The sequence below is a fragment of the Caenorhabditis briggsae genome (assembly GCF_000004555.2).
Source record: "Caenorhabditis briggsae complete genome, chrIII, whole genome shotgun sequence".
NCBI classification, from domain to species: Eukaryota; Metazoa; Nematoda; class Chromadorea; order Rhabditida; family Rhabditidae; genus Caenorhabditis; species Caenorhabditis briggsae.
The window spans coordinates 11,701,865-11,717,580 of NC_013490.2; the positions used below are offsets into that span (position 1 = coordinate 11,701,865).

Here is a 15,716-nt window from a genome sequence, read left to right on the forward strand (position 1 = left end):
TGAAATCCGTTTATTTGGTACTGAAACTGAAATAGCTCGGCTGAAACTGGCGAGCGTGTTCTAAAATTTTCAGGCATGTCTAGATAGTCTATCCTTGACATATCCTGAAATTTTCATCAAAATCCAAACTGACGAGGTGTTGTGGTTCCCTTGTCCGACCAAAAAAATTTTAAAAAGAAAATTTTAAAAAAAACACCGTAGAAAACCCGGAACTTCAATGTTTGTAGTCTAGTCAAAACGTCCCGGGGCCAAAAAATCATTTTTCAGAACAACACCCGTATTCCTATAAATCCAATTCTCCATAAATTCTTCCTGGAACAAAATCAGGCTCTTGGCGCCACGACCCTCTTTGAAACTCGCTCCGAATTCTACAAATTCTTCGAGGAAACGCAAAAATCGAATTCAGAAACCCCGGAAATCAAGTTCGACGACGAATTCATGGCTGGATTTCATAAATTTCTTGCTGAAAATCGAAATTCTGCAGGGGAAGATGAACTGTTCCTTTGCTACACTTGCCAAGTGATCTATGCTGGTCTTATTAATGATCCAGATTTGGTGAAAGCGCTGAAGAGGATTCGGATCCGGACTGGACTCAAAGATGGCCTTTTTTTGGATTCTAAAGATGTTCTGCACACTGAAAAATCCTGCCAACTTTATGAAAAGGACAATTCTGAAAAAGAGGACAAGACTCCAGAAAGTGAAGACTCGGACATCCAAATCATCGAAATCATCCAAGCAGCTCCTTCAAATGCTAAAAAATATGGGAAAACCAAGACTCCAAGCCAAGATTACTCAATCGAAACCCATCCGATTTGCTCCACGTCCACCCGGAGCACTCTTCGACAATTCGTGATCAAGAGAAGCGCTTCACAAGTGACTTCATCGGAATCAGAGGCTCCAGAATCACCGATTCTTTATAATGCTAAAACTGAGCAATTTTTGGCGAACAAACGGATCCGGCTAGAGGCACATGGACCACAGGAGTTTGCTCCAGATTTCGCATGCTTTGCAAATGTTCAACATTTTTGATTTTTTTTTGATTTTTTTAGTTTTGAAATCAAGTTGCAAATGCTCTAATAGGAGTCGCTCATTTTAAACTCAATTATCTCGGCTCCTATAAGTGATCAACTGATAAATTGTTTATCTTTATAATCACCAACATTTTACCAGTTGACAGATTTTTGATATCATCTTTAGTTTTTGAGATATGCGCCTTTAAAGCTTGAGACGCACGTATTTTGCAGCTCTTTGACAACTTCAAGCTACGAGGAAGCACGGCAAACTTTGAAGGTGCATATCTCAAGGAATAAAACAGTTATCAAAAAGTCGGCAACTGATAAATTATTTATCATAATATCACCAATATTTTATCAATTGACAAATTCTTGATATGATTTTTAGTTATTGAAATATGCGCGATTAAATTTTGAGAAGCGCGCATATTGCAGCCTACAAGCTGAAAAAAGGCACTGCAAACTTTAAAGGCGCATATCTCAAGGAATAAAAAAATTATCGAGAAATTGTCAACTATTAAAGGTGGTGTACGGTGAAATTTTTTATTGCATCAAAATGTGCAGAAATGCATGTAGATTGACATAAAAATAAAGGAAACATTCAAAAAAAATTCCTTTATCGAGAAAAACGCATCGAAAAATGAAAGCCCTTAGGGACGAAGTTTTTTCTAGGCCGCCCAGTGAGTAAAAGCGCGCGAATTCAAACTTTTAAAGTTTTTTTGCTCGTTTTCACTGTTTTTTTCAAATTTTCCGATTTATCTGGAAGAAAAATTGACAAAAACCTAGAAAACACTTGAAAAAACCCGAAAAAAAAGTGAAAACGAGCGAAAAAATTTTAAAAGTTTGAATTCGCGCGCTTTTACTCACCGGGCGGCCTAGAAAAAACCTCGTCCCTAAGGGCTTTCAGCGTATTTTTCGATGCGTTTTTCTCGATAAAGGAATTTTTTTTGAATTTTTCTTTATTTTTATGTCAATCTACATGTATTTCTGCACATTTTGATGCAATAAAAAATTTCACCGTACACCACCTTTAATATTTTTATCATGCTATCAGATTTGGTACTATTTTTAGTTTTCGAGATATGCGCCTTTAAAGTTTGAGACGCGCGCAAGTTATAAAAAAGCACGGCAAACTATAACGGCGCATATCTCAACAACTAGAAAAGTTATCAGAAAATGGTTAACTGGCAAAATGTTTATTATGATATCACCAAAATTTTATCAGTTAACAAATTTTTGATATCTCTCATATGAACTGAGATAATTGAGCTCAAAGTTGACGGCCCTTTATTCTATGAGAAACGCAGAGAAGTTAGCGCGTCTCGTTTCTCTGCGCCTCTTAGCTCGAACAAAATGTATAGGGTGAGCTTCTATTACAGAATTTATAGTGGTTTCTTTTTTTCCGGTTCTTATAATCTCAAAAAAATGTTTTCACATTTTTTTATAATTTGGTTTTTATCTTTTTAAAAAATAAAAACTGTGTAAAATGAGAAACAATCTGAATACTTCATTCAGACAACATGAAACCACAAAGTATCTTTTTATCTCCCAAACCATCTTCCAATCCTTGCAATCGTCCGTCGTTTGAACTCCTGAATCTCCCATTGAAGTCCACTTGGATCCACGAACCGTTCTAGAGGCTCCGTTTGATACTCCTGTTGCTTCTCCATAATCTCCGATTGGGACTTCTGAAGATCATTCTTGATCTCCAGCAATTGTTCCATACTTGCTCCATCCAGTTGAGCATCCGGGATACGGTAGATGCCCGTTGGAAATGGATTCGGAACTCTGAGTCGTTGAGCATTCAGACGAATGCGTCGACGACGCCGTGCAATGTCCCAGTAGAGATTTCGAATCGAGAACATCAGAATTCCGCGTTCCTGGAAATGTTTTTTTGGATGTTAAAAGTATATTTCAGGGAAAATCAAGGTCATAAACCTACCCGCCGCTCCGTCTCGTGCTCCGGCTCCGGTTCCATTATTGTCCCTTTTTTATTACCTGGAAAACATAAACTTTGTGTAGAAAGGAAAGAAAAAGTGAAAAAAAAACTCTGGGAAGAAAGAGAGTCACCTCTTCAGAATGGGATTCTCTATGGATACGTGGGGGACTGCGACCATGGAAATTATATTGTTGGAGTGGAGAACAGTGTAACATCGAGGAGACACAATATGAGAGTTGTTGGGATTACTGTACCTAGATAGAAGCGAAATCTGTGGGAAACATGTGAGAGCTTTTTAAATAGTAAAACCTGTATTAGAAGGTCCTTTAATTGTTTCCGGGCGTTTTGAGAAGGCTCTACTGTTTCTCAGGCTGTTTTTCAACCAGAAATTTGGAAATCTGGCAATGGAAAAGAACTACTTCGCCTCTAAAAATACAGTATCCCTCTGTTAAAACATACAAGGTCCCCTATTTTGACCTTAATTATCTCGGTTCCCGTAAAAGATATCAAAAATCTATCAACTGATAAAAGATTGGTGATATTATGATGAACATTTTATCAGTTTATTAATTTTTGATATAATACGGTTGAAATTTGAAGAATTTTTTTCGCAAATCCCTCAAAAAACCACCCCGTTTTCACATTGTTCACCTGCCCCCTAATAATTAGGGGATCTAATTAGGCCACGCCCCCTTATCATATGGTCCAAAAAACAAGTCAACCAGTTCTTTTTCTACATCTCTCTGTGTTTGTATCTTCGTCTATATTATTTCTAAATTCTTATTATTATACCAAAAAATATGGATTTTTCAACTGAAATTGAAATTCATCAAAACGTTGGAACTTTTGGCAAAATCCATAGGGCGAGTTTTTTTTTGTTGGCATTTTTATGGTCTCAATTTTTTCAGAGAACACAGAAAAAACGGGGAGAGTCAACTATATACTGCATCCAAATATAGGTAATTTTTAATTTTTAAAGCAAAAAATTTCTAGCCTCAATTTGGCTGAAAAATCTGGTTTTTCGATCCCAAAACGCACCATTTTTTCAAATTAAAAATTCCAAATTTTCAGCCAAATTACAAGACCCAACTATGCAAAAATTGGGGACGTCTGGGATGCGGCCACTGCCGATATGGCCCAAAGTGCCAGTTTATCCACCCAGAGGATCCAGGTTACATGGAAGTGTACCCAGAAACCTGGCACTTTGCCAGGGAACAGAAGGCGCATAGTCAATATGTGCAGCATCTTCATGTAAGTCATTTTTCAAATTAGAGTTTGAAAAAAATGTACGCAAAATAGAAAAAAAACCGAATTTTGTAAAATTAGAGAAAAAAAAGAAAACTACTGAAATTTTGGAAAAAAAAACCAAAATCATTACTAATAACATTCACCAAATTATGTATGTCCGGATGTATGTAGCGCGCCTGTTAACCATTTCAAAACTAACCGATTGAATGTGAGCTGAAACCTGGACAGGCGAATCGGAAATTTTCATTAGTTGGTGCTTTTCATTTTTCGAAATTTCAATTTTGAAGACTTCTGGAGACGTTCCTTGGTTTCACCACAGTGAAGGAAGCAGGTAGAGGGGGTGAGGGCGAAAGGGGGAGAACATCCAAAAAGAAAAAAAAAGTCTGAAATCAGCTTTTTGAAAAAAATTCAAAAAAAAATGGTCTAGGATTTTCCTAAGCCACAGCCACGGTCACCATCTTTCTAGAGTCATTTTTCGTTTTTGAAATACCTAAAAATGACTCCAGACGATGATAGCTGCGCGGCCGTGGACAAGGATAATCCTAGGCCGTTTGAGACATTTTTTTCTTTTTAAAACTGAATTTTTTGGCAATTTCAAGCAATTTCTATATTTCTGACCGTTCTAAACCCGTTTCTAAGCTAGAAACTGAATTTTCGACAATTTTAAGTCAATTTTTTCCTTTTTTTCAGGCTCAAAAAACCGTCAATCTATTCTACAAGGAGCACATCGACAAAAAAGTCCGGGAATGGAACGCCGCTCATCCAAAAGGTCCCAATTATTACGACTTCCATGGATTAACCACTAAATTAGCCGATTTTTACATTTTTGACATAATTTGCGTTATGAAATCTGCGAAAATCCAAAAATCCTGGATTGAAACTGACCGCGGAAACCATTCTAAGGCCAATTTCGCCGCTATTAGGTCCAACTTTTTGACTAATAATTTCCCTCCAGGCGTTTCATTTGTTCCTGTCCCCTGTAATGATGGTATTCTGTGTCTTACTGTAGTTTGAGCCCTTCTTTTTGTTTTTTTTGTATACTGTATTTTTAACAATATTAATAATGATCTCAATAAAAATGATAAAATCCAAAAAAAATGTGTTTTTTAAATTTTGTTTCAGCTCGAAAAAAGGGAATTATCGGGTCAATTTCAGCCAAATTTCAGTTAGAATTTTTTCTTCCTTATTCCTTATTCCTTCTTCCGGATTTTAAAACTTTTCATTCCGCTCATCTTTGATCGAGTTATGCCCCTTTAATTTTAGTAGGACCACAAGAGTCAGACCAGCTGAACAAAATCCGCCGCTAGAGAATTTTTTCGAAAAACATTAATCCTTCTAGAAGCATTTCGATGCTAGAAAAGTTTCTAACTATCTACAGTAACCCATGTTCCAAATTTCGTTCCTCTTCTAGGCTAAACTTCTCTAAATTCTCTCTCCTACACACTATTTCCCCTCCAACGATATAATTTCCATGGTCACATTTACCCCCACGGAATCCATGGTGAATCCCATTCTGAAGTGGCTCCTCGGCTTCCATTTCCCACTTTTTTCAACTTACAAACAAGACTTTGTTCAATTTTGGCTTTTTTTTCAAAGTTGTCCAATTTTTTGCGTTACCTTGAATATCATCTTATGTAGACAGGCGCCCTATACTTGCCCTTTGAGCTCAATTATCTCATTTCCTGTGAAAGCTATCAAAAATTAGCTAACTGATAAAATGTTTTTCTTAATATAACTAACATTTTTGTAGTTTTCCGATTTTTTATATCTCTTATAGGAGTCGAAATAAATTGACTTAAAGTTGACTGTCAGTAGGGCATTCTGCAGTGTTCGCTATAAAGGTGAAGGCTCTCTCAGCTTAATTATGTATCTCAGTTTCTGTAAGAGATATCAAAAAATTAGCTAACTAATAAAATTTCAAGCATAAAATTACAAATACTTTTATAGTTTACAGATTTTTGATACCTCTTATAAGGAGCAAGATAAATTTGCTTAAAGTTCACATTGCGACACTATGAGCTGTAAAGATCCGCATCCCGCAGGCTCAATTATCTCGGTTTCTATAAAAGATATCAAAATTTTGTCAACTGGCTTTTGTCAACTGGATGTTTGTTCGAATATTACCTATATTTTGTATGTTTGCAAATTTTAGGTATCTCTTACAGGGACCAAGGTAAGTCGGCTCGAAGTTGGCAGGGAAGCGTGGGCGCAGGGCGCCTACAGTAGGCGTCTTTAAAATGGGACCCGCCTCCCACGAACTTAATCATCTCGATTTCTGTTGAAGCTATCAAAAACTTATTAACTGATAAAATGTAGCTAATATTATGGAAAACCTTTTATTAGTTTACAAATTTTTAATACCTTTTATAGGAGCCGAGATAATTAAGCTCAAAGTTACAGTATCTTGGGAAAGCCAAAAGCGGAAAAAAATGAGAGCCGAAGAAACCTTGGACTACTTTTTGAAACGGGTTAGTCATTCAATATTAACAAACTACAGTAGCCAGAAAACTAAATTTTTAGGAAAAAGGAATCCTGATCATCGCGATTCTCGATCTGATCAGTGATCTCGATCGGCGAGCTTTCTATCTGGAGTACAAGGGAAAAGTTCCATTTCCACGTGGATTGCGGAGAGTTTCCAAGAAGACACTCAAGAGGTCCAGTCTCCAGCAACTGGTCATGATCTGGGAGCACTATGACCGGATCCAGGATTATCTCATGGCGCTGTTCATGGAGGTAATTGGGTAATTAGCGGACCATTTAGCCGACCGTAGCCATGGGGTATCTGTTGGACCATTCAGGAAGTCATAACTACTCCCAACCTCTATATTTTTTTATTTACTAAATTGAATATAATAGGAAAGTTCAAGAGCTACAAAAACACCCTAATTGTGAAGCGTATCTTACCCACGGACCAAGTTACAGAGCTTTTAATACAAGCCAAGTGGCTGTGGTGGCTTTCGGCTTGTAACTTGGCCCATAGACAAGACACAAAGTTCCAATTTGTATCATGTTGAAGCTCTTGACTTTTTCTATTATATCCATTTTAGAAATATTGAAAATTGTTATCCTGAAAACAACTTACAATTAGGCTTAATTTCCAGGTAAATCCACATCTCAGGCCTTGGTACTTGGATACATGCGTTTTGGAGTGGGAAATCCAAGAGTTTGGAAGAAAAACGAAGAAGACAATTGGAAGAATTTTCGGATGTATTTTTTAAAAATTGACTTTATTGCTCCCTGTTGAATTATTTCAATGAAGTCATATATGTTATTTCGTATTTAGCTGACCAGTTATTGTCCTAGAGAAAGCGGTGGCCTAGAATGCCAAGTTTTTGGAAAACTAGGCCATGATGTCTTTGGTTGAAAAGCTCAAGTTCTGACAATTTTTCACAAGTTTTCAGAACTTAAAAATCTTGATTTGAAGTCGAGATATGCAGGCTTTGAAATAGGCTAACGAACAGCAAAAATTGCGATACTGGTCTTACGGTATATCATTTGGAAGCGTTTGAAATTTCCTAGAAATCGAAATAAGAATCAAAAGTATCGGCCAATATCCAGCAGAGTTATGAACCAGGCATGTGCGGCAACAAAATTTTTCGGCAATTTGCCGAATACTTTTCGGCAACGTTCGGCAACTCGGCAATTGCCGAAAAAAAATTTCGGCAATTTCGGCAACTTTCGGCAACACATGTTTTGCGTTTTTTTTTTGTAAAATCGATACGTAACTCACATGAAAATGCTTCTATCAGGCTCAGAACTACAGAAAATGTGTTTCATAAGTTCCTTAAAGGTAGTGTACTGTGAAATTNTTTATTGCATCAAAATGTGCANAAATGCATGTANATTGACTTAAAAATAAAGAAAAAGTTCAAAGAAAAATTCCTTTATCGAGAAAAACGCATCGAAAAATACGCTGAAAGCCCTTAGGGACGAGGTTTTTTCTAGGCCACCCGGTGAGTAAAAGCGCGCGAATTCAAACTTTTAAAATTTTTTCGCTCGTTTTCACTTTTTTTTGGTTTTTTCAAGATTTTTCAAGGTTTTTGTCAATTTTTCTTCCAGATACATCGGAAAATTTGAAAAAACAGTGAAAACGAGCGAAAAAAATTTTAAAAGTTTGAATTCGCGCGCTTTTACTCACCGGGCGGCCTAGAAAAAACCTCGTCCCTAAGGGCTTTCATCGTATTTTTCGATGCGTTTTTCTCGATAAAGGAATTTTTTTGAACTTTTTCTTTATTTTTATGTCAATCTACATGCATTTCTGCACATTTTGATGCAATAAAAAATTTCACCGTACACCACCTTTAAAAAGGTAATTACAAAAATTGGCAACTCAAGACCACATTTTTTATGCAAACTATTTCTCTTTAGCAATAGAGGGTATTCCAATGGTTGAAAATATTTGTTCCGATTGTGAGTTTTGAAAATAGTGCGCTCAACTTGTTAGGCAACTCACGACACACGTTCCCTAGAGATTTGAGACAGATTGGATGATTTTTTTTTGATGAGTTGTGACTCATGGTATCTATTTTTCTCCTATGCTCACAGATTTAAAGCCCATTTTTAGATCCGATGCAAGTATTTTTGATGATTATTGGGACACATTTCCTCTAAAATTCACTCTGAGGGATAATGGTGTTCAAAATTTTATTTTCGAACTTCGAAATCATTTTTTTGACTAAAAAAATTTGTGAAAATCTCTAAATTCAAAAAAATTTCAGTTGCCGATATTCCCGAAATTTTTTTGCCGAAATCGGCAACGGCAAATCGGCAACAAAAGTTCGGCAATTTCGGCAATCGGCAATTTGTTGCCGCACAGGCCTGTTATGAACCTTTAAACTTCGAAGGGTGAGGAGCCACAGATGACGAGAGCACTCTAGCTTCTCTGCGTCTCTGCTGCATAGAGGGCTTCAAAGGTTTAGCAAATTTTGTTTTCAAAGTCTTATACATAGTTCTAATTTTTAATTTTTTAAACTTTGAATTCCCGTCAAAACCTTTGAGGAACCGCCATTTCGAATGAAAATGACAGGGGAGATAAAGCTGTTTTGGAAGGAGGGTCCTTTAGGGGAACCTTGGAGCAAGTTTAAAATTTTCTATCAGTCTCAAAATACATCAATTTGTAGCCCTTCAAATTTCCTACAAATCTAGCTAAAAACCAAAAAATTCTGGCAGTCATAAACAGAGTTATGCGCCTTTAAGCTTTGAAAGGTAAGAGGGCAGAGACGACGAGAGCACTCTAGCTTCTCTGCGTCTCTACTGCCTTCGCTGCCTGAAGGTTTAGCTAAATCTGTTTCTATGTGACCTCTTTTTTTTTAACTTCAAACCATTTTGAATTCCCGCCGAATGTTTTAAATTTGCGGCTTCGATCTGGAAGACTTCAGAGAACCAAAGTTGATAATTCAAATGTTTAATTTCCCATTCCTCCCAATTTACCTTTTTTTTTTAATTCCCAGAATCATAAATCAAAAGCCAGGGTCAGTCGGTTGTCTTTTTTTCGGCGGAATTTCTGTGATTCTGAGATTCTGAGATTCTTAGATTCTGATACTCTCAGATTCTAAAATTCTGAACTTCTGAAATCCGAAAATTCTAAATTTCTGAAGTTCTGAAATACCAAATTTTCAGTGCATTATATACCTCGTGACCGCCGTTTTGGGTTTGTTTGTTATCGACACCATGGAAAGTCTCATGATTTTTGGACTCCTTTTCGGTAGGTTTTGCTTTTTACGTTTTCAATTAGGATAATAAATTTGCACTTAAAATTTCCTACAAATCTGACTAAAAATCAAAAACAACGGGCAATATCCAGCAGAGTTATGCGCTTTTAAACTTCGAGGAGGCATAGACGACGAGAACACTCTCGCTGCTCTACGTCTCTTCAATAAAAGAGTTTTCTGAAAGTTTTCTGAAAAATGATGCCCTTCATACAGCGGATGAACTTCCAAAATCGAATATTTTCAAAAACAGGCTAAGAATACGGCTCAAAATAGGCTAATAAGGCTTTTAAAAAGGCTTGAAATAAGCTCAAATCAGGCTAAAAGTAGGCTTAAATTCATAGTTGCAAACGGGCCGGCCCGGACAGGTGGCGGGCCGGCAGAGAACTTGTCTCCAAAACGAGATATTCGGGCAGATTTGGTACCAAATGATAGATCTCGGCAGGGCCCATCACGTCTATATCATTTCAGCCGGATTCCGGTCCATTAACATGCTGCGGGCCAGGCTAGAATATCGAAAAACCCGATTTTGGCCAAATTTGCAACTATGCATAAATTTAACTTCGAAATGAGCAATTCTAGCTGAAAAAACATCAAATGTTAACTTTCAAGTAAAACTGCCAATTCGAACTAAATTGGCTGAAAATGAGCGATTTCAGCTCTGAAAAAATGGCTGTGAAATTTTAATAAAAAAAAATAAAAACACAATTTTTCAAGTTCATCAAATTTATTATTTTCAAAACGATAAAAAAGGAACAAGAAACAAAGAGGGCAATTAACAGTGAAAGGGCTCCAGGAGCTCCAATAGTCTAACGCTTTCCAGTGGATGTGGATGGTCCCTCAACGATCCCTCTCTCGGCCTCCTCCTTCGCCTCTCTCTCCAGCCTCTCCTTCAACTCTTGCTCGGCAATCGCATCCTCCTCATCAGTCGGAATCTCGAAAATCACTCTCAACTCCTCTGGAGTCTTCCCCTCCGCCATCATGGCAATCTTCTTGCAGCAATAACGGAGCAGCTGCTTGATCTCCAAGTAGTTGACAGCAATAGTCAGCTCTTCGAGCTCCTTGTCCTCCAGCTCCTTCAAAAAGTTCATGTCCCACTCTGGAATGTTTGTCTGACGTGGAAAGCTTTCGTTCTTCTCCTCCGGGAACTCCACGCCACGATGATGCTCACACCAGGCGACGGCACGCTTCAAGGTGACACCAGTGATATTATCGATCGGCATCACGTTCTTAGCGGCTTTCTCGGCGTCGTAGCCAAGACCGGAGACCAGGTTGTTGATGGTGACCATTTGTGGGACAGCCAAGTCACTGATCTTGACGATTTCCTTGTCGCAGCTTTCGAGACTGAAGTAGAACGATGGCTCGGGTTTTGGTGCGGCGGCTGGGGCAGCTTGATCGGCCATGATGAATGCAGAGAATTCGAAGTGTTCTGAAAATCAATAGATGAAAAATCAATAGATCTGGAGAGAGAGCGAGGGAGAAAGGGTTAGGAGCGGATTGAAAGCAATTCAAGATAGCTCTAGACAGCTCTAGATAGCTCTAGACAGCTCTAGATAGCTCTAGACTGCTCTAGATAGCTCTAGACAGCCTGAGGCCTTCTAAGGCAACCTGAGACAACCTTCAAGCCTCCCAGACAGCTAGAAACATGCTCAGAAAGTCCAAGATTGAAAAATCAATAAGAGAAACAAAAGAAGGATATGGTCATCCCTGCCAAATCTCATCCCTTATATGGGACACCCCCGGTGGGTGGGCGGAGCCTGCCCGCACGCCTGTACCTCTCTCCGGTGGCCGGGCGGAGTTTCCTCGGAGCACGATGAGACCTGATTGCTTTATTGACTGGTAGTTCGATATGCAGGCACCCTGAGTGACAGGGCGGGAGAGCTGGTCAGCGGAGCGCCATAGAAAAATACCCAGAAAAATAGAACATCCCTTTGGAGGTACTTTGGACCAACAAAAATTCCGACTGTATATCGCTTTGAAGCCCTCAAAATTTCCTACAATTCTAGCTAAAAATCAAAAAAATTATCAATATCCAGCAGAGTTATGCGCCTTTTAACTTTGAAGGGTGAGAGAGGCACAGACGATGATAACACTATCGCTTCTCTGCGTCTTACAAAAGTTTGTACTACCATAAAGTTGGAATGAAGCGTTGTACTGAGCTCAAATTTGGAGTGCAACAATTCACATATCTCATCAATAAACTGGCCAAGTTTCAGATTTTTAAAATCTCATGAAATCATAAAAACGACCCTTTTAGTGCAATATGTTTCAGCGGAAGTCTAACGAAGTTTTTTGTAGTCTGGCTTTTTGAAATAAATTGGCCTTACTATCTAATATTTATGTCTTTTTGCATTGAATTTTTAAGAAAATTAAATTAAAAATGTTTGTAAGAATTTGTAGCCCTGTCAACTCATTTTTATTGAAAATCGGTTCACAAGACTTAGGCTGGCCAAAATGGCGTTTTCTGGCGCCACACGCCGCTTTTAATTTTTGCACTGGCCGCCAGCGCCAGTTTTTAGAGCGGCGTGAATCGCCAGTAAAATTTTTCACTGGCATCAAACGCCGGTTTTTTAAAAGATGAATTTTTCAATGGAAAATACTTCATAGAGAAAAGATTTTTAAAAAAACGACTGATGATCCGAAACAATGAAATGGAATGAAAAATGAAATTGTAGACCTTTGAAAATTTTGATTAATTCTGGAATTATGTTTGAAATTCTGAAAATCTGGTCTCTGAAAGTTCTGAAATTTTTTTTCGAAAATTCAGAATTTTATTATTTTCTTATTATTTTTAAGAACTATTTTCGGTGTTTCTATACTGTCATGCTTTATATTTTTGAACGAAAAATTTCTTAATTCCTAAACTTTTGAAATTTAAAATTTCAATTTCTTCGAACTTCGTAGTTTTTTTTAAACCTGCATTCGGAAGTCCCGGAAATCAAAGTTTACAACTAAAAATTCTAAAAACCTAAACAAATACTTTTGAACTAAACCTCGATCCAGACATAATCACAAAAACTATTGATGGAAGACTAGTGGTAACTTCTCAAATACCTAATTCGTTCTAACATTTTATAATTTCCATTCTCTCCCTTTAAAATCAATTATCTGACTTCTTGTGAAACATACGACAAAACCGTCAACTGCCAAAATGTTTTTCTTGACATTTGGAGCATTTTATCAGTTGACAGTTTTTTGCTATCTTTCATAAGAACTGAGATAATCAAGATTGAAGCTACAGTGAGGGGATCTTGGTGAATCAAAAGGTAAATTCTATTCTCAAAAAGAAAGCGGCGTTTGACGCCGGTTTAAATTTTAAACAGGCAAATATTGCCTGCTTAAAAATTTTGCTGGCTTTTAATGCAAATCACGTGAAATTGAAAGGCCCATAGCTCTGGCACTGGCGGCCAGCAACAACCCTAGGGTGACTATTAGAGTGATACAATGGCGAGAAGTGGCGAGGAGAATTTTTTCGAACACTCATAACTTAGTTCAAATTTGCTCAATCGAATTGAAATGTTGCATGAGAATAGCTGTAAAATCCAAAAACATAAAAATCGGTTTTTTGAAAATTTCTCATTCTCAGAATTTTCAGAGCAGTTTCAGATGTAACAGTGGCCCGAGAATCCAAAAAAAACTTTTTTCCAGAATTTTTTCTGGCTTTGACTTCAGATGTAACATGATTCTCAGTGTCCAAATATGCACCAAAAAAGTTTTGAAGAATTTTGGAAGTCGTGCTCTCGAGTTATGGTGCTCAGAGCACAAAAGGTATGTGTCGGCAAAGTTTTTCAATTGTAGAAAAAACATTTTTTCTCATTTTTTTTATTTTAGAAATTTTCCCTAGCGGTGAAAAAAAAATGAAAAAAATTTTTCTACAATTGAGAAACTTTTAACATGAAACTAATAAACAGCTCAAAACACATCATTTGTGAAGTTTTGAGCATGAGAAATACATTTTCAGCTGAGTTATGGTAAAAATGCCGACACATACCTTTTGTGCTCTGACTAGGGAATGACTCACAGAAGATGTGGAGTTATGGGACGAGACCTATATCATTCGAAAGAGGATGAAATTTCATTTTCAAATATATGCTCAGTTTTTGCGGCGGCCTCCGCTAACTCGAGAAATTTGGGTCAGAAGTTTTCAGTAGATTTTGCACTGAAATGCATACGTGAACGCTTCCACGTCCTCATTTCTTTTATACGCTTTGAAGAACCATTGAAAACAGCAGTGGGATGGTTCAGTGGTAAAGCGGCGGGATGGGGAAATGGTACTCTATGGTTCGACTCCTTCATAGTCGAAACTCTTTTTTTATTTTTTGTTGGTTTTTTATATGACCTGTTTTTGAGCTTGCATTCATCAAGTGCTCCAGATGCAAGGAGTTCATATGCTTCGAGCATTTTATTATCAAGGATAAGCATCTGTGCACCTCTGTTTAACTCGTTATAATAATAAATATAGATTTCTTTGTGTTTCAAAAAAAATTTTTTTTTGAAAATTTGAAAAGAGGTGTATGGATCATGAAAACATGCGAATTTTCTTCAGAAATTTTTTTTCCAAAAACTTGGTTAATTTGTATTTGACAAGATGCCAAAGGTGTTTAGAGTATGGAAAACTGCTGAAAGCAGCTTTTGAGCTCAAAAACAGGTCATATAAAAAACCACCAAAAAATAAAAAAAGAGTTTCGACTATGAAGGAGTCGAACCATAGAGTACCATTTCCCCATCCCGCCGCTTTACCACTGAACCATCCCACTGCTGTTTTCAATGGTTCTTCAAAGCGTATAAAAGAAATGAGGACGTGGAAGCGTTCACGTATGCATTTCAGTGCAAAATCTACTGAAAACTTCTGACCTAAATTTCTCGAGTTAGCGGAGGCCGCCGCAAAAACTGAGCATATATTTGAAAATGAAATTTCATCCTCTTCCGAATGATATAGGTCTCGTCCCATAACTCCACATCTTCTGTGAGTCATTCCCTAGTGAGCACCATAACTCGAGATTCCGACTTCCAAAATTCTTCAAAACTTTTTTGGGGCATATTTGGACACTAAAAATCATTTGACATTTAAAATCGAAGCCAGAAAATTTTTGGAAAAATGTTTTTTATGGATTCTCGGGCCACTGTTACATCTGAAACTGCTCTGAAAATTCTGAAAATGAGAAATTTTCTAAAAACCGGTTTTTATGTTTCTGGATTTTACAGCTATTTTCATGCAAAATTTCAAATCAATTGTGCAATTCTGAACTAAGTTATGAATGTTCGAAAAAATTCTCCTCACCACTTCTCGCCACTGTATTTCTGGATAGATGCATCCAACCAACGTGAAACATTGTATAAAAACAATACTTATGTGTACCTTACTTTCGACAAAATTTCAGTCAAATCGTATAATCTAGCATGAAGTCACATCAATTCAGATGAAGAAACAGCGGCGTGCAAGAAACATTTCGCCGTTCATCTTCGGGCAATCATAAAAATACTGAAACTTGTGTAAACGTTTTGAAAATTTCAGCAAATGTGTATCATACAAAGGGGTACATTTCTCCCGATTTTCATGTCTCTATCATACTTATGTCCAAATATATGACCTTTTCTTTTGTGCAGGTAATTATGCGCCAATCTGTACTTATGCTCATGAACTTCTGAACTCGAATATTAAATTAGCTTTAAAATACAGCTAAAAATAGGATTACCGTAAAACCTCTAATAGAACGACACCCGGATCGTCCACTTTGAGCCTATATATCTCATTTTCTGTGAAAGATATCAAAAAGTGGCTAACTAGTAAAATGTTGCTGATATCCT

General features: G+C 37.3%; 5 protein-coding genes across 5 annotated transcripts in view; 3 read left to right on the forward strand and 2 right to left on the reverse strand.

The window, feature by feature from the left end:
- Positions 1 to 1,029, forward strand: part of CBG26031 — a gene marked incomplete at both ends in the record, with an annotated part of 1,730 nt that extends 701 nt beyond the window's left edge. The window contains one exon of the mRNA XM_045244467.1: positions 268 to 1,029. Within this exon, the coding sequence (XP_045098866.1) occupies positions 268 to 1,029 (762 nt within the window). The remainder of the gene's footprint in view (positions 1 to 267) is intronic.
- Positions 1,030 to 2,554: 1,525 nt separating this feature from the next.
- CBG26032 lies at positions 2,555 to 2,991 on the reverse strand (the record flags this gene model as incomplete). Its single annotated transcript, XM_045244468.1, has 2 exons — positions 2,555 to 2,893; positions 2,956 to 2,991. 2 exons carry the CDS (start codon positions 2,989 to 2,991, stop codon positions 2,555 to 2,557), a joined length of 375 nt encoding a protein of 124 aa, XP_045098867.1.
- A 761-nt stretch (positions 2,992 to 3,752) lies between these two features.
- On the forward strand, positions 3,753 to 5,214 carry CBG09123 (the record flags this gene model as incomplete). Its single annotated transcript, XM_045244469.1, has 3 exons — positions 3,753 to 3,788; positions 4,024 to 4,203; positions 4,891 to 5,214. The coding sequence occupies 3 exons, from the start codon at positions 3,753 to 3,755 to the stop codon at positions 5,212 to 5,214; spliced, it is 540 nt and encodes a 179-aa protein (XP_045093931.1).
- A 1,701-nt stretch (positions 5,215 to 6,915) lies between these two features.
- Positions 6,916 to 7,418, forward strand: CBG26033 (the record flags this gene model as incomplete). Its single annotated transcript, XM_045244470.1, has 2 exons — positions 6,916 to 6,933; positions 7,302 to 7,418. The coding sequence occupies 2 exons, from the start codon at positions 6,916 to 6,918 to the stop codon at positions 7,416 to 7,418; spliced, it is 135 nt and encodes a 44-aa protein (XP_045098868.1).
- Positions 7,419 to 10,717: 3,299 nt separating this feature from the next.
- On the reverse strand, positions 10,718 to 11,311 carry CBG09125 (the record flags this gene model as incomplete). The annotated part of the gene is made up of 1 exon (XM_002642535.1): positions 10,718 to 11,311. One exon carries the CDS (start codon positions 11,309 to 11,311, stop codon positions 10,718 to 10,720), a length of 594 nt encoding a protein of 197 aa, XP_002642581.1.
- Positions 11,312 to 15,716: the final 4,405 nt, after the last annotated feature.